At 41.2% G+C, this 23854-nt stretch overlaps 1 protein-coding gene across 1 annotated transcript in view; it reads right to left on the reverse strand.

Moving 5' to 3' along the window:
* LOC104923988 (glucosidase 2 subunit beta) overlaps positions 1–23854 on the reverse strand; it is a 117489-nt gene that overhangs the window by 83343 nt on the left and 10292 nt on the right. The window contains exons 7-8 of the mRNA XM_027288032.1: positions 17156–17222; positions 12843–12921 (exon numbers count right to left, since the gene is read on the reverse strand). Of these exons, the coding sequence (XP_027143833.1) occupies positions 12843–12921; positions 17156–17222 (146 nt within the window). The remainder of the gene's footprint in view (positions 1–12842; positions 12922–17155; positions 17223–23854) is intronic.

Consider the following 23854-nt stretch of genomic DNA (forward strand, 5'->3'; position numbering starts at 1 on the left):
TAATAGAAGTCAGAGGCAGATTTCCCAGGGTAACAAGAACACTGGTCATCTTAGCTGATACTGAATGGTACATACAATCCCCTGAGTCCAGAGGTCCAATTTGAAGCCCAGATGGTTTTCACTGAAACCTTTCCCGGTAATTTCAGCCAGGACCCATTCTGGAACAAGCAAGTCTCAAATCTCAAGTTTAATTTGGAGATCGGAGATTATTCAGGCAAACCTGCAGCGATTGCACTTCGCACTGTGCTGTGGAATTACTGCGTCCTTCTACCACAGCAGTGGAAAAACTAGATTTCAGCCTATGGGAAATAGCTGTAGTCATGTGAACGATAACGTTGAAATGTCCCAAAATTTGCAACCAATATTAACTTGTTAATAAAACAAGAAAAAGCATAATGACACCAGGCAACTGAGGGGGATAGACGTCAGGCTATTTGCTGGCAACTTATTCAGATGGAACTGGTTTAAATGAGATTTTTACAAACTGAATGCATGTTTACAAGAATTGTTACTTAAGCATTAATTGATACATCCCCGAAGCTGATAAGCCACATAATAATCTTGCAATGTACCAGCCTGATTAGGCCACCTGAGGCAAAGTAATTAGATAAAAGTGAAGTTAGTCAAAAACAGTATTAACTTTGATTTTGCTTTACCTGAGGAGGCATAGTCTTAAGGGAAATACTGATGCAGCTGAGCTTTCAGCTTATCCCTGTCATTTCTTTGCTTGTACATATCTTGTGTTCTGTCAGTGGAGGCAAAATTCAGTGTTTTCAGACTGAACTTCAAAGAGACTTGGCTTGGGCAATAGGAATACTTGCTTTTCAGGTAACAGCCTTATACAGTCAATGATTCCAGCTTCTCAAATGTGTGGTCTTGCTGCTTTGTATGTGTTATCTTAGGGTTGCTGGACTGTTAGTCTAAACTAAACAGAAGTAAAAGTGAAGACATTACCTTGGGTTCAGGAAAGTACTGAAGCATCGTAAACAATTTGTGGATTAATTAAAAACAGAATTTGACAGGGACTGTACGCCTAAACGCTTATTTTCCATCCAATAACGCACCTATCCATCACATTATCACATTGTTTCATTTTAGAAACACTCAATTGACCCTAGAAAATAACGAGCATAATGGAAAAAAAAATAAAAACAAATCTATAGCCTAAGGTGTAAACATGTTATTTTCACAGCATATTAGCTGTAAGTCTACTAGAGCGGCAACGATCAGCAGCAATCAAATAATAGTTTTAGTAATTTCTTAAACAAAAAAAAAGCAATTTAACTGATTTCAGCTACTCGTGTGAATACCCTTATCTTCTCCTTTGCTGTTAGAAATAGTAATTAGTATGTAAACCTAATTTCCAAAGAAGTTGGAGGATTTACTATTTAATTATCTAATAAAATGTTTTGGGAAACATAATGCCACTTGGACTACCTTTTATATCAACATAGGGAATATTTGTATTGAATATAGCAGCAGAATGTTGTCAGCCAAGACAAGGACATATTTCTTTTTTATGTTTTATATATATTTGGAGTGATGTGGATGGATAAAACATAATAAATGGGCATTTTTCACCATTTGCTGACACTTACAGGCAATTAACAGAAAGAGAGCGGGCAGGTTAAAGTTTACACTGTGGAATAAAAATAACTTTAATGCTACAGAGCTGTACAGTATGTTTCATAAATGACAGTTGTCCCCTGTGGCATTTATTTACCTGTGATAACTTGTCACCATCATCAGCTTTGTTTTCATTTACAGAATGATACCATGCATATTCGCAGCAAAGCTTGATTTCAGCTTTTAATGATCAGGTGCTGTTATATTCTTTAACCATGCTAATGAACAGTGCCTTATTTTTTTTCTCTCTTAGACAGATGGATCGATATATAGCATCGCATCAGTCTATATTTTGCTCAGTATCCGGACCCAGGGAACATTTCATAAAGGCCATAGGGTCGGCTTATCACGGAGCTAAATGCCAATGTAATTATTAGTGTCTGGAGATAGTGGAAAGGGAAGCACATCCTGCGGCAGTACACCATATTTAATTAATGAATGTCACTCTGTAGAGGGAGTGAGGGGAGTGTGTGAGAAAAGAGAAAGAAACGAGGAGGCAGGGAGTCAGAGTGACAACAATACTGATCCTGACTTAAGTGCACAGGCAGACAACCACACCGGGTACATGTGGAAATGCACTCTAGAACAAACACAGTGGACTATTATACAAGCATGAGAATATGAGTATAATCAGGTTGAACACTTGTTAGAACACATGCAACTACAGAGACACAGAAAAACACGAGTGACTTCAACCCTGTCTCCTGCAAATTATGTTCATAACCCTTCATAACCCCGGCAGATAAACACTAAAGCTGTGCCTGTATTAGCTGCTATTTGTATCCAAACACAAACACACCTCGCATAATATTTCCTGAAGTATTTCTCTGAATTATATTTTCAGTTTTTTGAACTCTTTAACCAGCTGCTGCTCTTGGATGTTGGGTAAAAAAATACCAGACAATGAGCGCTACCCGGTGCACAGAATTACCGACTGCGAGCATGGGTGCATTGTGACCAGAAAGACGGCGATAACCAAGTTCGGTTCGCGGCAACACAGTTAAGTGACAAGTCAGCTGCTTGAGTCGAGTTTTCAAAAAAGATAAATAAATAAATATGAGTGACTCAGTGAAACTCAGATCATCCTCCAGACTGTTAGACTGGAAAAAAAAAACACCCGAGCAGATGTTGTTCGTCAACAGCGGTAACACGCTGGTTTATATTTAATCGTGTATCAGTGTTGCTGTGATTTAAAGAGACAAGACTGTTGTTTTATCTGTGTAGTACACCTGTTGATGTTCGACGGTTGTGTTCACTGTCGCCGGTTGCCATGAACACCAACATGAGGAAGGAATACGGTGACCAGTCTTAATATTGTGGGAAGAAATTAGCCTTCTTCTTGCTTTTGGAGGCATTTGATGGCTGGGGATTACAAACACCGACTTGAGGCACAATGTGTTACAGGATCAGCATTTATTTTCCCCTATGTCCATCACACCTCCTTCTACAATGCTGCGCTTCATTGCAAAGGAACCTATATTAGGCAGCGGTAACGTTACCCGAAACGTAATTGGAAAAACAAATTAGCATGATATGAACCATAATTTCTAGGAGTCGTATTGGAGCGTGATTCTTGGGTGAAATTAATTATGGAATTGTGCTTTTCCCTGGATGTCGCCTTTGATGTGACTGACAGCTTCATTAATTAGCTAGCTGGACTTGAAAAGAATAGGGGTTCATGGAATATATCATGAGTGTAGTTTGTCATTTAGCTGGATTTGTGCCCATAAAAAGCAGTTCCTGTAATTCCAACGGCAAACAATCATTGTATACAAAGTAGATTTCAGCCACTGTTACAGGTCTGTGTTCAGACACTGACGTTATGTTAGTTGGTTATATTGAATTCTACCCTAATGCTTTTTCCTGTCCAGTCTAGCACTAGAACTGCTTATATTTCATTATACTAAGTGTAAGTTTATTGGAGTTAGTTACAGCCTCGCCATCCTGCTTGTAGATGCCATACAATCAATGCACTGGATCTACAAGCCCAGACTATAGCCTGTCTCATCACTGCAGTAAGAATCCTGCCGATAAGCACGCTCTCTTTTGTGCAAGAGACCAATGCGGATCTACAAATGTAAAAGAAATCTGCATACTAAAATATCTTCTCATAGCGTTTTGGCATCCTAACACCGACGGTGTCTTAACAGTTCAACCTAAGTTTACTGAAATAAATACGGAGACAAGAGAGGTGCACACTCATGCCACTGCTGTTCAGTGACGGAAGTCTGAGTCCTGTTCTACTTTGGTGAAGGTCAAAGGGGTCAGGTGTCCTGTCTCTTTGCTTTCCCTGCTGTCAGGGTGTATGCACACAACAGGCAGCTTGTCACACAGGACGCGAGCTTCCACGATGCCCCCCACCACCCCCCATGCTTTCTTTTTCGCTCCTTGCCCCACTCAAATCACAACCCCCCCCTATCTTGAAGTGCTACTTGAGTCATGACTACACCTGGGACCCTCTCGCCTCAGTGCCATTTCTGTCATTGGATCAGCTGCTGACTCCAGCCCTGTATCCCCCTGTCTTTTGTTCTCTGCCCACGTATTAACTCTGAACTGCCTGGAGAAAAGAAAAAGGAGTTGAGGCAGCTATGAAAAAAGAAAATAGATCAAGGTCCTGGAGAGCTGCAAAAAAAAAAAAAAATGATGTCTCTAAATGTTTCTTATGCAACAATTTCTATCCCTCTCACACATTTCTTCTGAAGGCGACACTCCTCGGCACACAGAAGTGGGTATTCTTGTTCGGAAACAATAGCAGGCGTGCTTCTGAGGCAACTGTTAAGCTATTGCAAAGCAGATGCTTTTTTCTCTCGCCAATCAATTTAACACCTACACCTCCCCTCTCCTCCTTCATGCTGGCTTTGGCTCATCAGTTTTAAATGGCACAAGGCATTCTTTGCATTGTTCTTTTGACTTACTCGGAGGACAAGAGATGTCTCTGCCGAAGTAACAGCCCCTAACAAGCCTTAATCACCAATAGGTTGGGTCAGCACAGCAAGACAAGAATAAAACACTGCAAGAGAAGATATTACAGAAAACAATAACAAATTGTTGCAGTGTGTGAAGATTCGCTGGTTTCTTATACTTTTGTACAGGCGAATATAATTCAGAGAGTCTGTAAAAACAGGATGAAGATTTGGAAACAATTTTTTTTACCTCTCCTCTGAATCTTGCGCTAGACAGAATTGCAAGGGAAAAAGCCATCTGTGTCTGACTCTTATCCCTGGCTTCTCCGGAGCCTGGATGAGCCTGAGCCAGCAAATGTCAGTCGGATAAAGACCAAGCCTGACAGACAGACACAGGAGTTTTGTCATTCCGTGTGTCATCCCTTTGCTAGCAAGCCCAATCTTTGCCGGTCTCAAAAGCCCCGAGATGATGTGGGGGGGAAGGAAACATTCTCAGGGTGAACGTCAGGTTGTGTAACTCCTCCAAGTGCCACAAAAGCTAAAAAAACGTTGAGGACGTGCACTATTCTGGTGCCCCTGCGGCCTTTGAGAGCTTTCATTATTGTCTTATGTGCTGTTGGGAGAGGGGGGGGTCACCATGGAAACACAAAACACATCAACTGTTTCTCCACAAAGCACATGAGGTTCTTCAACGAGATTTCCAGGACTCAGTGGTCTGTCTGAAGTCTGATATTTATACATAAAATACAGAATTCTGCTATTCATCCGTGACCGAATGCAGTTCTTGGCAGGATTTGCAATAATGACTTTACTGAGGGGCTGGGCAATAATTCAGTGTTATTGTTTAGTAGAATCTCATTAAAAACATCGATCATAGCATGTAATCTTTTGAATATAAAGTTTCAAGTATTAGTTTAACATGGTTGAAGAGTTTTGTTTGATGTGTCCCTTAAGAGTCGAACAGAGTTTATTGCCTTGAACATCAGTTTGATGTTTTAGGGTGGTTATGTATCAATATTGGTAAACTAATCTTATTAAAAAGGGAAATTCTCCTATTTTTCAACCCAGGTCATATTCATTCTGGTAGCTACAACAGCAAATCTGGGGAACTGCTTTCTGTGTTTACTTTCTCTGATACTCAATTCAGAAACAAGAATTCCAAATGACTCATGTAAAATGTATTTGGCTCGCACTGCTTGACCTGATATGTTTCATGTTTTAGCAATTTCCTAATCTCTACAATGAAGTTGAAAAGTCAATATGATCCATAGCTGGGCACGGATATGCTGTGTTCCACGTGCAGCGGCCGTGGGGTTTGAAGTTGCGTGGAAGACGGACCAAAACAGTGACAGGGACGTGGCTGGTGGGGTTTCGGGGTAGGACTATAGTTGAATAATACCTAAGTTATAATCCTTAAAATTTTCATTAAAACCAAACCCCCTTTTTTGATACTACTCATAATCAACCAGAAATAGGCACTAAATGTATTTTCATTCTGTAATTATCACTTTGTGTTATTTTTAAGTCCCACACTGGTTTGAAACTTCTTTTACACATACTGTAGATACATACACATGAAACAATGCGCAATGTAAGCATTACAGTTTAATTCATCCATACTCGCCTTACTACTGACTAAATTAGGACTAGCCACCAGCCAAATGCTGTTGCTTTGCATAAACGGCTGGCGTGTGACAAAACACGGCGGAGCTTTTAGTCTAAAGCAGTCACACTAAATGTATTTGTCTAAACTGCAATCATTCGTCAAAAAATGCACTTCCAGTAAAATTCCCGACCACAGTCTGCACACTTTCAACTTCTCAGCAAGGTAACCATCTCCTGGTGCAGAGCTATGTTGTGAGTGAAACTTGTCACAGACAGACCAGTTGGTTTGGTTACACGGTTCCTCCTCTTTTTGTATTTCCAATAAAGTCATTGCTCGACATGTGTTGTTGTTACTACAAGTAACCAGAGGTGTCGCCATATCAACCAGGATTAAATATTAAAGGTCCAGTGTATAAGATTTAGGGGACTGTATTTGCAGAATATGGCAGAAATTGAATATAATATGCATAACTGTGCTTCTATCAGTGTAGAATCACCTGAAAATAGTTTCATATCCGACGCCGATGTCACGGTGCTCTACCCAGCCACCATATATTCTCTTTTATAATAGGAAGGAGAGCACTTGCAATCAGCAACTCCACCACTAGACGCCATTTACTCCCACACACTGGCCCTTTAATATTGTGCTATATCACCTTCCTCAACCATACAAAGGTCTACTTCCTGTCATTAGCATGAATTAGGAATAACCCCTCTAAAATGAAATATTACGGGGCTTATCGCTGCTAAAACATCCTTTCTGTTCTTCTGTTGCGATATTAGATCAGTGATCAATGCATTCACCTGGGAGGCATAGATTGTCCCAGGAGGAAACCGATGTCTATTCTCTGTGGACGTCGTTTGGTAGCACAATGTGTACCTTGTTCTCTGGGAGCTGCAGTTACACGGGTGCAACATCAATAGTATTTGTCAAGTGGTTAAAGCTGATAAGAATACAAATGATCGCCTTGAGCTCGCTTTAAGGTAGGTTTGTCAGTACAGCTTGTGAGGCAGACTTTTCAGCGATGGAGTCAAAGCGATAAAAACACAGCTGTGTGATTCAACTTTTGTTAAGTCTCGTCTGTCGCACTTCTTTGACATTATTTTTCATATTTAAGGAGGAGCGGGGCGCTTATGTAAACGGCATTTTGTCGAGAAACAAACTTTAAATAAAATCTAAGTGCAGAAAAAGTGACAGGTAAACAGACATCCAGATAAATGAGATGCCTCTTTGTGAAAAGACTGTCAAGACTTGTAGTAGCATAAAGCGATGCCTCTTCACTCTTCGCTTGCCTTTGACCTCCCGCTGGCTCCATTACCTGCGCCACCAGCGCGACCTCGGGCGCATCCAATCACGACGGTTACATAACAAAAGACGAGTGCGGGGGAGATTAGAGGCGCGGAGGAAGAGGGGCAAGGCGAGAGATTGAGGAGTGTCAGGTGTGCAGCCTGAAACAAACACAAAAAAAGGGAAGTCTTTCACAGTTCACAGCACGCCCAAATCATTCCTCCTCCTCCTCCCCTCACTGTCCTCCTATCTCAAAAGAACATGACACATTACAGAATTTTTTAGCAGGTCAGTTTTCTCTACCTCAGCTCTACAAACCGCATATCACTCCACTTCTGGTTTCAGCCTGTCATTTCGTATTATATAACTTGAAAGCACTTCAGCTCTGAAGCAAAAACATGACGCGTGTGATGGGAGGTGATGAATGGTACTTGGTGGGGGGGGAAAGCCGCAGACAACCCCTCTTTTTTCCCCCCCTCTATCAGACCAGCTAGCCTCGGAAAGCTTTTAACACGAGACCATAATCTTGTCGGAGTACAGAAAATGACATGCAAAACCCCGTATATGGCTACCACGACTCATGCTCGCCTGCACGTAGCTAATTCTACCATCGAAGTTACTGAGATCATACGGTGTAAGCTGTGTATGCTTTACCTTAACTACTGTATAATCCACGTGCACATCGCAGCGTGGCATTGCGAGCCTTTGCATACACTGTAAAGCAACATCATGGCCTACATCCATACAGTCAGTTCAGTAAGAGTGGAATCCTAAGTACAGCTTAGGTCTGCAGATATCAAACTTCTAGGTTACTCTCAGTGACGCAAGAGCATACATTGCTCCAAAAAAAGACGTTGAAAGTTAAATACAGACTGAAAAAAAAAAAAGAACAACCCTGCTCTTACAATGCCATCCAGGACTCTCCTAAGAACACACACACTAAATCCTAGAATCACTGCGAGCTTACAAAACCTACTTTACAAATGCACAAGAAAAAAAAAAGGAAATTCTTGGAGGCGGATGAGAATTGTTCCTTTCTGAACGGGAGGCATCTCTCTCTCTCTTTTTCTGTGAGAGCGAGGCAGGAAAGCAGCACCAGAGGCCCAGCCCATGACAAAACAAAGAGATTAAATGACCTGTGAATGTGACTTTCCATATTTTTTTTTCCATTAGCTCACACTCAACTTAGAGGCCTGCTGCCCCCTTCTGGAGGCTGACGGGACCGTCACTGAGCAAGATGGCACACTGTTGTAAAGCCTTCCTTTCTGTTCTTGTGGCTGGTAATGTGAATTATAACCTCACAGTCTTTTGGGTTAATTAAATGTGCGACTATCATAATGAGGTTTATATCCGGACTCTGGCAGTTTGTGTACAGCATTGCATGAGATGTCAAAAGCTATTATATTGTATACACCGCAACGTTTTAAATCTGTGTCTTCATTACTATCTTGGACATTTCGTGAAGATCTTAATTCTTGCCTTTGAGATTCAAAACAAGGAGCAGAAATCTGTCCTCTTGATCTAAAATATGAAAACAGAATGCTAATATGCCGGCCCCTCCTTCTGAAGTGAGATTTCAGTGTTGGCTAGGGCCAAATGTCAACCAGCCCAAACAGATGGTGTGAAGAGCCGGGCCGAGTGGCTGACCTTGGTTTGCTAGAGACTAGGGGTGGGAGGGCAACGCGAGGCGCCGGGTGTTTGTTTTTTTTTGTTGTTGGGTTTTTTTGTGTGTGTGTGTGTGTGTGTGTATCAGTGAATGTTGTGAACATCAAGAGAGCTCAGTGTTGTTGCCAAGACAGAAAGGTGGAGTCACATCAAGCCAGCTTGCTTTGCAGGTGCTCTCTGGCTCTGTGGGATGCGATCAGTCTGTCACTGTGACAGAAAGTGTCAGAAAATGGATGGATAAATGGTACAGCAAAGGTTTGTTACTGTTTATAACTGTAATCATCTTATGGTAAATAATATTTTGACGTTTCAAGATTGTTTGTTAGCAATTAATTTGTCCTTTTTTTTTTTGACTGTTAAAAACACCTGTCACAATTCCCCAGAGCCTAAGTCGACATCTTCACTTTACTTACCCAACAGTGCAAAACCCAGAGAGCAGAAAAGGCTACAAACACTCACATTAGGGAAGCTGAAATCACTGCACATGGTTGTCATTTTGAACGCCTACTTCATGGTCATAGGTTTTTTGATGATTGACAATGAATCGACTAATCGTTTCATTGCTAATTACTGTATTGCGCATTCTGTGTTTTTGACGCGGTTCCTTTTTGAGATCGTTTTGTTAAAAGCATCTTCGAGCGATCAGGGGAAAGAAAAAAAAATCCCATGACATCTGCGTCAACCCTCATCTGTTCATGAAGATCATGTGTTTTTTTTTGGTCGAAAAGCTCCAGAAAAGCTACCAAATGGACATTAAAAGTGAAACCGTTTTGTCAACTGCACAATAATGAACTCTAAAGTGTAAATGAGAAAACAATACAACTTTGAGTGCAGTTTCCTTTCCTGTCAAGCGCTGACAAATGGAGTATTTAGTCTTACTGGTGCTACACCAAACAGGGTTTCTTAAAAAGGTAGTTATAGACGCCAAAGAGTTCATTATAATGAGATCTTTAAGGTTCTGTTTTTCCCCTTTGTCCATGCACCACTACCTCCCAACTATACCGTCTTCGTTTCTGCCTTGTTACAAACTAATGCCAGCTTCTTCTACTGTATATAAAAACCCCTGGGGTATAGCCAATATTATTAAACTGTGAAACAAGCAAGCTTTCTATAGTCAAAAGCATGCTGTTAATGGGGAATTCCCACCCTTTCACTCACCTACAGCAATGTTTTTCATCTAAAGTGACATTCCTCCATCTTTGCTCTTTTATCAGCACCAAGAGGTGCTTGAACGCCAAAGGTTGACTTGGTTTTTTTTTATAAATCAGGGGATTTGTTCATTTTCGCGTTCAAAAAGAAAACATATTCTATATTCAGTCTCCCTCTCTGTTTATGGTAGACTGAGTTACAGGCTTTGAAGGGAGGCGGGTGGCTCGTAGAAGCATAAGTGAAATTCACCACTGCACAAATGCCTATTTCTTGAGAGAAGGCAATTTCCTGCGGCTCTGTTCACCAAGGCACATAGCTACAGTCCGAGCATGGTCACACATCAGTGCCTGTGCAGAATGCATTGTCCTACAGTTAATGCCAAAGAGAGGACAGTCCTCTCCTTGCAAGGTTTCGCTAAGAGCTGATTTAGTGCGAAGGCTTCGCTTGGAGTATTGAAATGATATCTCTTCACGTCTCCGTTTAACATACTGATAAAGGAGACGGCTCGACAAGAATGGTGCCATTTTTCCCGCCAATGTCAAGACATTCTTCTCGGATACCTATGATTACCCTCTAAATGTGAGTGAACTTGATTCCACGTTAACAGCGGTTTCGACGGGAATGGAGGGCCATAACATAATGATAGAATACCGAGGGGAGCGCCACGTCAGAATATCCCTTTTCCCTCCCGAGTGGAGTGCCTCCTTTGATCATCAAATTGTTCTCCTGAAAATCCTCCTCTGTTCTTGAATTATCTGGGCCGCTGAAGTGGAAACTGAATTTTCAGTGGAGGCCAAAGCTTCTTAAGGGCGAGGAAGAAGAAGAGGGAAACTAATAAAAAGGTGCGAAAATGACACAAATTGAATAAGCGTGCAAGAAATATTTATATAAATACGGCCCTATCCCTGAGTGTGACAGAAGAAAAGTAATCAAGGTCTTCAGACATGACAACTGACTCCTTTCTGTCCACAAAACAGCACGAAAGCCCGGTGTTCCCTCAACAACAGCATCGGCCTGGAAGGATTTACACATATTTAGGTTACACACTGGATGTACAGCAACGTAATTGCAATATTTAAGTCTCCAAAAAACATATCTCTGTGATAGAAAGGCCAAATAGGCGTTAACAAAGAATTAATAGGTAGTTATGAAGCTGAACCACTTATCCAAATCCCTCCCAGTACGCAGAATTAACTTCCCGTACGGTAAAACTGTTGCTGCCCTCGGACCTTGATTAAGGTGCTAACACAGGGCCCGCTTGTCAGTTCTAATGTAAATTGCCTGTTAAGTACTGTCAATGGCACCCTGTTCAATTTGCCCAGCTTGATCACCGTTTGTTGTGGTTGCAAGTTAAGTACACATTTTCATCTTCATGAATATTCATACCGATTCATCCTCCTCAGATGTGGCTGAATTGATTAGGAATGCCTCCCCGTTAGCCAGCAGAAACAACAAAAGAGTGCTGATTTTTTTATCATTTGCGAGCCCCCTCGTGTTGGTTTCAGCTTTGGTGCTTGCTGCTTAGGTGTTCTCCGCAACCACAACATCCAAACAATTTCTCTCGTTAGTCATTTAGCAGCAGGAAGAAATTACCAAGCTAACGCAAGATACACCGCCTAACAGAGCGGAGGGCATTTCTACACCGACCATAAATACAGCTAACTTAATTTGTGAAAATGTTGAACATGTCTGTCGACACATTTTCAGCAATGTGACAACCTACTCACAGGCTGAACTTTTACTGCCCTGCGGTAGCAGACGTTTTTTTATTTTTCTGTGCTTGTGTGTGTGTATGATTGCGCATACCAATTGCATCTATCGTAGCAAAAAAAGGGAACAGGCAGAAGTAGAAGGAAAAATTGAGCTCTAGCCATTTTGTTTACAGCCAGAGATTTTGATATCTGCTGCCTGGTAAGACGGAGGCTCAACAAGTTTAAAGTGAAACAGACAGCCCGCATTCTCACACATTGCAGCTCGAGGGAAAAACACTGTTGGGAAACTGTGCTCGTCCTGTTCAGAATTCAAATGAATGTGGAAGGGACCCTGTTGTATGAGTGGAGAAAAACAGTGGACCCAGACAGGCAGTCAACCCAAGCAAGATACAAATATCATGCATCTTGGATGTGGATCATTTTTTAAAAATCTGAAATATGCTTTAAAATACACAACGTGGCTATGTTGCTAATATTGGATATCTGATGTGGGGAACATATGGATTACGGTGCTCGCTTGGAATTTGCAATTTTGATCTGATCCACCGTTCCGGTATCTGTAGATACTCATTAGTGCACCCAAAGTGTATTAGTCTGCAAATGGATCCCAACACATGTACTATTTACTCCTGTTTAATGATATAAGATGTAGACCCAGCTGAGACATTGATTTGGTTCGAGTTAGATTGGTTTTCTGATCCCCTCTGATAGAAACATGTTTAGATCATATAGTGTACATTGCAACGCCTTGCTAAACACTCTTTGGTTGTTTTTAAATCAGGGAGTGCATCAGAGTCAGGCAGGACATGGATTGAAGCCTTGCAAAAACACTCGACCCGAGTGAAGGCAATAGCCCCTCACTACTCTAAACTGTACGAGTAAAAGACAACTTACCATCGCTTCATCCTCGGAGAGAATCCGCTCCTCGTCGTGGACAACTGCCACTTTAGCCTGGACTTCATCCACCGTTAGACTGTTGTGTTTACAAGAGAAACAGAACAAAAAAAAAAAACAAACAGATGACAGCCGTGCAAGTTCGTATTTTCGTACAATGATGAGGAATATCCAAGTGAAGTTTTTTATTTTATTTTTTTCTCTCCCACACTAAAAAACAGCTCGAATCAACTTACAATTACACTTAGAAAGGTCCAGTGTGTCAGACTTATGGGTCTCTATTTACAGAATATGGCATAAATGGAATATAACATGCAGAACTTAAGAATCATGATGTTTTTGTTACCTAGAAATAACCAATGGATCCTCTTGCTACTAAATCCTAGATGCTTCTCTTTTTTTTTTTATAAAAAATGAAAGACAGTCTTGAGAGGAGCTGAATGAATGTCCTTCTGGTCATATGATAAATTCATAAACTCAAGTGTATTAAAAAAAAATGCAGTTAGTATATTAGCATTCCTCACAGTTAAAAGCACATTCCATTATATATGAACATAACAAGGCGTTCACCACTTCAACCAAGACCAATATCTTGTTCAGGTATGTATTCCAGAGCGCCTGAAAACATTTGCATTGAACTTGCCTTGAGAAGGACTTGAGGAAAACCTTGAGGTAAAGAAATAAATATTTGATGCTATGGGCTTCACAAAACATGGATTAAGGTGCACAAGATGTTTGGAGTTCTCAAAGTTATCAATGAACCAGTCGGTACTTCAGTTTTCCTCTGGAGAAACAGAAGTTCCTTAGAAAAAGCAACACTAGCTACTTGACTGCAAACAAACCGGTGTTTAAATGGATATGTAGCTGTACTTTTTTTGTTCGAAATCATTTATTAGGTCACTTTGTGCTCAGTCAACCTGGCATTCACTCAGATTCTCTGAGTGGCACAAGACACAATCAAAAATGACACGCATCACCCCTCTTATCCTGGAACACTTAGATCTTTTCTTCAGCCATTCTTCCCTGCTGGTGTCTTTCTTCCGGGGAGGCTCCACCTAAACTAACATTACTGAGCTGAGATAATGACTGCATGGCCAGGATCAATCCCGTTGAGTCCATCAAAAGCGGAAGAGCAGGCAAACATACAAAGCGAATAGCTTGTTCCACTACAGAGGATCAATGCTCGGGGTAAGTGCTGGAGAAAAAAAAAAAACAATGACTTTCTCCATTGTGAGGCGGCAAAGAGGATGCAGCTCGTGTGAAGAAAACTGGCTTTGGCCTCAATCACGGAGACCATTTATACACACATATTGACCGTGGCATCGTAAAAGCAGGTGCTTTGTAATGTACACCTACAGTGGGTTTGACTGAAAGAGACAGTAATAAACATTAGGGAACTCACTCCCACACACACGTACACTTATAATCCTGACAGAAAGGAGGGGATAAAAAGCACAACCTGTTCGTGGGCCTTTGGGAGGCTCCATCATGGTTCATTTCCTGAAGCAGTTGGTAGACTCTATTTATAGGCCAGCATACTGGTACCAGTTAATCCTGCACTGGGCTGCCAACTGCCTGCCAGCTGGCACAGAGGGTTGCACTTGTGTGTGTGTGTGTGTGTGTGTGTGGTGGTTCGGGATGCAATAATGGTGAGGAAGTCCAGAAGCTACCTTAATGACCAATGTGTGGGGAGATTTTTTTATTTTTTTCCCCATAGTACAAACTAATCGGAAGGAAACTTTCAGACTGAACCTCGATGTTCTAGATGTGTCTATAGTGTCTGAAACCGCTAACCTACAAATCACAGGAATAAAAAAAACCATTTCCACAGTTGTTAATATTTGTATTTAAATACAATTATGATGATAATCAGCAGCGAGTTGGCTTCTGACACATTCCTTTATGTATTTCAGAGTGGATCTTTGTCGTGAGGCAATTATTGGTGGCTAAATGGACACAAAAATGAGATTAGTTCGCAGTATAAATGAGAGAACAATTATCTGCGAATCTGCATTAAAGATAATTAGCAATTCCAATCGAGTGGATTAAGAACGGGGTAGTGTTTTGCTAAGTGTCATTAGGGGCAAAGCCAAGAGCTTTTTTCGTACAAGATAAAGAGTCCGCGACATGCATGCTAATCTGGTTCAAAGTCAGCAAATCGCCTGGCAATGTGCAAGCATCAGGTTAAAGCAGTGACTTTGGACTTTGCATTTGTCATAACGGAGGCTGAATCGAGCTCCGACACTTGGGCGTGTGAGCTGCAGAGCCTTTCAGGGGGAAAAAAAAAAGAAAAACGGTGATGTAGCATACATACACAAAGCCTCCACCTCCTGCTTTATTCAAATAGGCATCAATACATGTCCTGCCTCAAGATGTCCAGCTCACCGGATCTTATTGACTGACGGACTGAAACAACGGCTGTATAGAAATAAGCGGGCACTTGCAGATATTTCAGCTTAGTAATGTGTTTGTTTAAGCGCAGCCCCGTGGAGAGGCACCGCTTGGGATGGAGGGGATAGAGTGGATGGATGGAGGCAGAGCTGGGGGGGGGCAGAAGGGCTGAATAATGGTACACATCCAGGCGCAGGAATGCATAAGTGGGCACATAGCGCTCCCCTGAAAAATCGCTGCACAAGCACTTCGTCCTTGATGCAGCCATATGTTTTATAGCGCTTTCAGTTTACTATGCCCAGGCCCGCTTCCTTTCCGGGAGAATATGCCCAGTTAGCTTAAGCAGTATTGATTTTTTTTTTTTTTTTCCTGCTCCCAGGCGTGGTGTGTGAAGGTGAGGGTGGGGATAGCAGTGGAGAAAAAAAAAAAGGCATGAAGGGGACAGGCTCATTGGATATCACGCGTTCTGTTTTTCTGCAAGCCGCCAGCAAATTTAAAGTATCTCGCCTGAAAGCAAAATGGATGCCATTCTCTTTAAAGCTGGCAGAGGTTAAACACTGCTCACGACAGCAAGTTAAGTCAGCCCGGGTGGCTGAGGGAAAGCTGAAGGAGATTGGGTAGAAGGGGGAGGGAGGAGGAGGAGGAGAAGAAGGGGTGACAAGTGTGTCTGTTGGGACTTGAAGATTAAACAATGCACATACGGAAATGAATTACTTTTTGAAGTTTGCCGAGGAACAAATAGGAGTTTCGCGGAAAGAGATGTGTGCACTCAGCTCAGACTGATGAGACTCCGCTGCATCAGAAGTTAAGGTGGAACTAATGAGTTCGGTACATACACATATTGATGTGAATTAGGTAACTCAGCGAACACCCATTTATCTTATATAGCACCGGCAGCATGAGATAAGCATAAATGCGAGAGCAAAAAAAAACACAAGTCATTATTTTAATCCAGCGTTGTGGATCTTCTTTAACTTACTCATCTCTTACGTTGTTTTCGTTTCACTTTGCCGCGTTTCTCGGCATTTCTCTCGAGGACTACAAGAATTACGAGTGGGCGAACATGAGTTCTGTGAATTTGCTGCCCCCCCATCTGACATTGTAATATTTCCCGCAACTCTCCTGACAGGAAATATACTTTTTATTCTTTAAACAAAGTTTCCTTTCATGACAGTGTCATCTATAAAATAGTAAATCCTTGCCCTGAAGGAGGTCATTTTTGTGTAATTAGCTGGGGGGGAAAGTGCATTAATCAGTTTGTTTGCCACTGAAACACCTCAAATAATTGAATTTAACATTAATACGAGGAACTGCAACATCCCTGGATAGCCCTACTTTTCCGAGTTGCTGACTTGCACTTTGTAGTTTATTCCTGCGATGAGATTTAAAATGATTGGAGCACAAAATGTGCTACAGCTGTATTCATTTCACTAAACCTTGCTCATTTTGGCATCCGGTGATTGAATTAGGCAGTTCAGCTGGAGAAGCACAATGTTCAAGGACAGAAGATCATATGGTAGAAAAAAAGGAAATATAAAGCTAGATTTGAAACCTTCAACCTTGTTCCTTTTTTTTTTTTGTCAACACTCCCCAGCCTTCATGCCCACTCTGGTACATTTTTAAAACTGCACAGTAGGAGGAGAAAAAGCCCAAACTGGGAGCAAATACGCTTTAAGAATTTCTTTAGTATTGGATTTCATAGCAATTTAAATACTGTGACAGAAGCCTTTTCACCCTGGCAAGAGTAAAATCCTAAGGGAAAAACTGTTTCAGTATAAAAATATCAGTGGTGGCCTTCAACATCATCAAACTCTTAATACATTTAATATTTCTATTTGTATTTAGCATGTTTAAACAAACCATAGTTTCTAGTGTTATTAAACATGAGCTGTCAATGATGAAATGATCAGCACGTTAGTTACCTGCCGTCTTTATTGCTGTCCAGTAACTTGAAAATGCTGGTTATTGTGCTGTTCTGACGTCTGACACCTAAAAAAAGAAAAATCATATTTGGGTTAATTGGAAATGACCTGATGTGAAGTGATATTTCTTACTGTAAAAGTTATGTTGGATTTTTTTCTTAAATCACCCAATCAGTGCTATATAGACTAATACGTCTGAATGCAAAGTGAGAGGCAAGGGGAGGGATGGAGAAAAAAGGACTGAGCTGGAGTTGGATTTAAAAACATGGGGAGCGCAGGGAGGGGGGGGGGGTTTTTGGGCAATCAGGCAATGAGTCAGTCACGCTGTGCAAGAACATTTGGTTTCCCTGTAGGAAAAAAAAAAAAGCATGTCAGAGTCCAGAATGCAATCAGGAGGCTTTGTGCTGCAACGGCTGCTATGACAGTGATTTCCCCTCTTCTCCATTCATATTCGCAGGCAGATGAAAAGGAGACGCAAAAACTTCCTCGGCCCCCTTTCCGAGCCGAGCATGTGACCCCAACTGATTCGTTTTGTGAATCGCATTCATTGGAGTGGGAGGGAGAGGAAGTTCTCTTATGTTCAGGCGCATAAGCATCTACCCACATCATCAGCAGAACGGAGAATGTAAAAAGGGGGCAAACTGATTGGCCCCTAAGTCTGGGGAAAAGCACTTTACATAATGCTAATTGCGCATCCGCCGCAATTACCTTTCCGTACTAATTACAGAAAAGCTAACTGTGAAATTAGCTTTTTTTTTTCGAGTGTACAGTAGAGCACCCGTGTTGAGCATGTGCTGTAGGGGTGTGGAAAAAAAATGCAGCCTTGCCGATATGAAAGCTGTACTATTTTTTGGATTTAATTTTTAAAAGATGCAAAATTTTGACTTGACTGCAACCAGGAGAAGCCAGATTCCTAGACCTCTGTTGTTGCTTCGGGATTTGCTAATATCCTTCTGCCACTACACGCAGCATCTGTCATATTAGTGGCCTATTCTTTTGTTTGAACAGCTATTCCCAACCTAATGCTTGACATTCTCGACCCGTCCTCCGGTCGCTCTGTCTCACAGAAAACAAGTGCACAAAAGGGGGGAAGAGAAATGGTCTCATCCCTGCCTCGACGGCGGAGCTGTGGCTATGAAAAACAACCGTAAAGGAGGATAGATGGAGAAGGGAGGAAAGGAAGGCAGAGAAAGAAGAAAGATGGAGTGGGGATTTGGGGGAGGGGGGGTAAAAAGGTAAGAGGAAGAGTGTGGTGGATAAGTGAGGAGAGAGTAGGAGGGTGAAGAGAAAAAAAAAGAGCGACAGAACGGAGGTTCAAGACGTCGGTTCTTTAGGCCGATGGCACATATAGGGGGCTATGTTTACTAATGGACGCCATCACTCATCCACCCATGTTGCCCTGGCGATAGCACAGCAGACTCGTAAAATAAGAGAGGCACAAAGAGAACAGAGAAAATGGAACGTATCAGCAGGAGACTGCAGATCTATGCCTAGGCTACAGACCATGTTATCCACACAGACATTTCTTTATTATTGTACCCTCTGCACGCTGAAGGCTAAACACACACACACACACACTTTGCTTTCTTTTATACAGTATTAAGCAATATTTGCAGAGAGGAAATTACCCCTTTCTCGGTGAGATGCTTTGAGATGGAAATAGATCAAAAGGCAGCACGTGTTGTGCTGAACTTTTACTTTACAGAGAAGAAGAGACATAGTAAATATAAAGATAGAACGTGCAAATAAGTGCTTTAACCTTAAAAAGGTGCGTCGGATGGTTTGTAGCATCGGATTCTGCGTTCAGAAAACTATTGCTCCACAATAGGAACATTGCATTGTGCGAGATTAACGGCTCTCTGATTTAAACGTGTTCACAAATTGATCAGGGTTGTGTGATTACAGTGGCCGAGCTTCTCAAGGTTACCACGTGTTAATATTCTCAGTGTTTTTCCCGGGACATTTTTAACAACCTGAACCCGATACGACAGACAGACATCATTATTTTCTCCACTTAGCTTGTTTTCTGGATACATAGAAAACACAGATCATGAACTCAATTATATTTAGCAACTGACTTTAATGAATTCCCATCAAAACAATCAATGTTTTATGCTATAGCGTGGGACAATAGCTCAGAGTGTTGGTGCCTGCCATGAATGTCCCCACATGGTGACTTTCTTGATCTTTGTAAATGGTAAATGGACTGCACCGTCCTAGTCTTCCGACCACTCAAAGCTCTTTTTACACTACATATCTCAGATTTATACACTGATTGCATTGGCTGGCATGCAAGGTGCCAACTGCTCATCAGCTTTTGCATTCACACATTCACAGACCGATGGCACAGCCTACAGGAGCAATTTAGGGTTCAGTATCTTGCCCAAGGAGACTTCGACATGCAGACAGGAGGAGCTGGGGGATAAGTAAAAGTAAAGGGCTCCATAATAGTCTCAAGGTACTGCAAATTAACATCCATAATGTATTTTATTTGTTATGGTAGGGAGAAATAGTAAGAAAGTTACATTGGCACTGGATCTGTTGCATCTAGGTTACCTCAGAAGAACTGAAATCCTCAGAGACAATCTGAGACACAAATATTCTGCATGAATACATGTTTCTTCATACTGACATTTCTTCTTCCACACTGCCCTAATCCCTAATATACAAAAATATCCTCAAGCACAAGGTACAACTATGTGAAAAGTATCTGTTGTGGTAAAATTTCAGTTTCTGTTTGGACAAGAGTGTGCCACTGGTATTATTCTATGATTCTATAAGGCGGTAGCTTTTTATTACAAGATATTAGTGCGAGTCCCACATTTAAGGCTTGCTAGTGAGAGCAAGTTGCATGTGCTGCATCCTAAATGTGTCAGAACAGCAGAGAGAAGCCAAAGTAAAAACAGCAAAGGTCTGTATTTTAAGAGAAGAGGTAGATATACTGCAAACACATCCAACAAAAGTATGACTCACTCGTTAAACTCACTAGCAGGGTTGGTATGACCTGATGGGCTGAGGGGAGGTTAGCAGGTTCAGCTAGTGGTTCTGAGACTGGGGTCAAAGGATCATCTTCAACTTGCTTCATAGGATGGAAAAAATAATAATTTCTATCATCAGCCTATGACACATACTATTAACATGTGATGTGCATGTGGACATACTATCTAAATAAGGAAAAATTAATGGTAATGCCAGTAGCTATCAGAGCCAGACCACATCTGGAGGATGTTTTATAGCACTGCAGAGGGGCAACACTGCTCAAGCGAAAAAAACAGAAGTCCTCCAGTTCATAAATACATGGCCAGACAGGTGTGAAACTCTCTCCAGTGCCAATAACCACACTGAACAAATCCACCAGCTCCACCTAAGTCAATTTGTGTATTGAGATCGGATCCCCGAGTGGAAAGAATCGAGATAACAAGGTTTAAATTTAAAGGCTTGCGATCAGATTTTATTACGAGGGTTTGGTTGTTCTGTGAGGATTTATTTAAAGTGTCACACCTTCTTATACCAAATTAGTGCTCATGTGATTTCCTTATTTATGCATCAAAAACGTTATGGTCAGTCAAACAACACCATCTGGTAAGAACAAGGTTTGCTTTTATGAATCGCTAATGACACAAATGATTCAAAAGAAGAGCGGAAACCTGCATAAATATAAAATGACATCTCTGATGACGCAATAATTACCACTTACACTCCTGCCACTCCAAGGGAAATATGACTTTGACCTTGTCAAATCATTCTGTATGGCTGTATTGTTGGAAAACCTACAAATTTAAATGTTGACAAGCAACATGATTAAGTTAGGACAAAGGTGCAGTTGCATTATTCTCAAATTTGACCAAGAATAAATTCAATAATCGACAAAAATTGAAAACATCCTTAGTGATAAATGTTGATGAAACACTGTGCATTCGGTGTGGTACTACTACAACAAATGAAGCTTGTTTGATGGTGTCCATATGCGCTCATGTACCTTTGGGAAAAAAAATACAAGTAGAAGGGAGGTGGTTTGAAAGACGGTCCACTAAATAAATCAGGTCAACCGTTGGATTAACGATGAACTTGAGAAAAGCCCCTCAAACTGTGGATGAACTCCACGAGCCAGTGTAGCTTTGCATATTGGGGCATATCATTAAACAGAGTAACAGACTTTAAGTATGTCTCTATATGAGGGAATCATATCAAATCAACATCATCAGACAAGGAAGAGACCTCTATGTGAACCCAAAGCTTATTGAGGTTGGCATTAAAAAGGATTTTTTTTTTGTTTTTGTTTTTTTTGAACAAGCACACACGATCAGTGTCCTTCCTGTGCAGCCGGGGAACAGAAAGTCTTTGTTATTCAATGAGGATTTAACCAGATTTATAAGCACGCTTTGCAAAAAAAAAAGCGACAGAAGCGTAAATACTGAGCTAGCTAATGAAGGACACAGCTCGGTAATGTGGTCCTATCAATCCGTGAAAGCATAAATGTGCAATATTCTTGTATCCTGAAAACAAAATAATCATGCGCATTATTTTGTTGCGGTGTGTAATGGTATCACATTAGCACACTGCAGTTCCCTACAAAATATGGTACCTGCTCAAGAGACTTGTAAAAAGCAATGTACATGAAAAAAAAAAAGCTTTACAATCTTGGAACATAATTTTCCCCATGCTAAATAAAATCAGAGTGTAAAAACAATATCCAATATCCCCAGTTCTCCAAGTCCTGCAATTATTGTTTCATCATACCAAAAGGCATTGCACCATCAGAAACAGCAATTTTCTTCGAGGGTACAAATAACCTGGCCCTTTAAAACCTCTCAATAACTGCACGTGAAGCCCTGGAGACACATTTGAGCGACAGCAGCAGTAAAAGGAAAGACTGGTAAGTTCTACTTTGCAGGCTCAGCTGCTTGTTCTTCTGGCTTTTCATTCCTATTTTGAGACAGGCTATTGACAGGTCATAAAGGGAAAGACAAGTCGTTCACAGTTTCTTTGTGATGTTCCTATATTTAATTGAGATAACTCAATATTTGTCCTCGTGGGTCCTCTGTAGTTTAAGGATCTTTTAGGGCAACAGTTTTCAAGGTTTAATAAAAAAATAATAATGTGCTGTGGAAGTATTCTGAGCGTGTGGATGTGGATTAGTGCACAACGGCTGGAAGGAGGTCTAAAGAAAGTTAAAGGCTCTTAAGTGTTGCTCCTTTAGCCTGACATTCAGTTGACAGGTAATGATGGCAAAATTACATGATGTTAAAACAGTTATAATAATAACACGGAGAAAACTGGGGCCATTTACTTAATGATATTTTGTGAGTTTTTAGGAGAAACTTTCAAGACATGGAAACTAAACCCCATTTAAGACATGTAGGTTGGTTTGAACATGGGTGTGATCCGACTGCATGAAATAAATAATAAATAAAAATGTAATCTTGGCATGTATGAAATGCTACTCGTAAGAATTTATGTCATTTAAATCTTTAGTGCGAGCTGTTGCCTGGCACTTTGTCTTAAAACGGCCATTAAAAAACATGTAGTAAATTTAAAACTGCTTAGGTTGCTCTCTTGGAAAGTATTAAAAAAAACAACCTCAGGGCTGTGCATCAGCCAGATCACATTTCAAATACTATCGAACATAAAAGTTAAACATTGGGAAAATACTTCTTCGGGATCACTTCACTTGTACGATCTCCTCTTTACTGCGTTTGATTTTCCACTCCGAGAATTAAGCCATAACAACTTGCAACCCCAAATCATAACAGCAAAGCCATAAAGTGTCATACTGTTGGCAGATTAATGCTGCAAAAATGCTGGAAAAATTCAAATGTTAATCAACATGTAATGTCACAGGCTTCAGGCGGGAAAAAGGATAGATAAGTAGCCTTTAAATCAATGACCATTCAACGCTCCGAAGCTATCCCACACATAGAAAATGTCATCAGAAGAAAAGCCCAGATGGATAGTCAACATGGACAAGACATGCCAACGCAATCATGGAAGTGAAAAGTTGAAAAGCTGTTATGCTCTGAAGATGAGCAGTAATGGAAGTAAAGGATGACAGTCTTAAGAACATAGTGGGGGGCCTGTGACAACTAGCAAAGGTCAGCTCGCGCAGTGGGACGTATGATGGATGCGCGCTCAGAGAACCCAGAAAAAGTCAAATGACCTTTATTGCAATCAAAACTTTCACTCGAGGACCACTTTGACACGAGACGGGTAATCAATTACCGGCATTTGGTCACATCAGAGAAGAACGTGACAGCAAAGTGTTGAAAAGACAAAAAGACATTACTCGGAATAAAGGTTTTTGTTTGGTCTACTGACACTAATTTACTTCCAGCAATCTCTATCCCCCGACTTCTCAACACTCACACACATAATGATTCTAAATCCTTGGACTTCAGTGCAAAAATGATTGAGCCCATTACCTTTCCCGCCCCACAACTTTCTGTACATTCACACACACACACACTGAACGTCACTTAAATGCAGAGCCAGCCAGTGCTCGGAGCGATAAGGGAATTTTCCTGTGAGTCATGAGCAACTTCTCTCTGACGGTTTGAGGGACGTAAAAAAAAAGAGAGAGAGCTGTGGGACTGCAATATGCTGTTGCTCAGCACTCCTCTCCTAGTCCATTTATTTCAATGGCACAGGGATCTGTATTTAACCCTTCCAGCTGTGTCTGAAGTTCTCCCATTTGTCATCCTG

This window comes from Larimichthys crocea, chromosome XIV, assembly GCF_000972845.2.
Source record: "Larimichthys crocea isolate SSNF chromosome XIV, L_crocea_2.0, whole genome shotgun sequence".
NCBI lineage: Eukaryota > Metazoa > Chordata > Actinopteri > Sciaenidae > Larimichthys > Larimichthys crocea.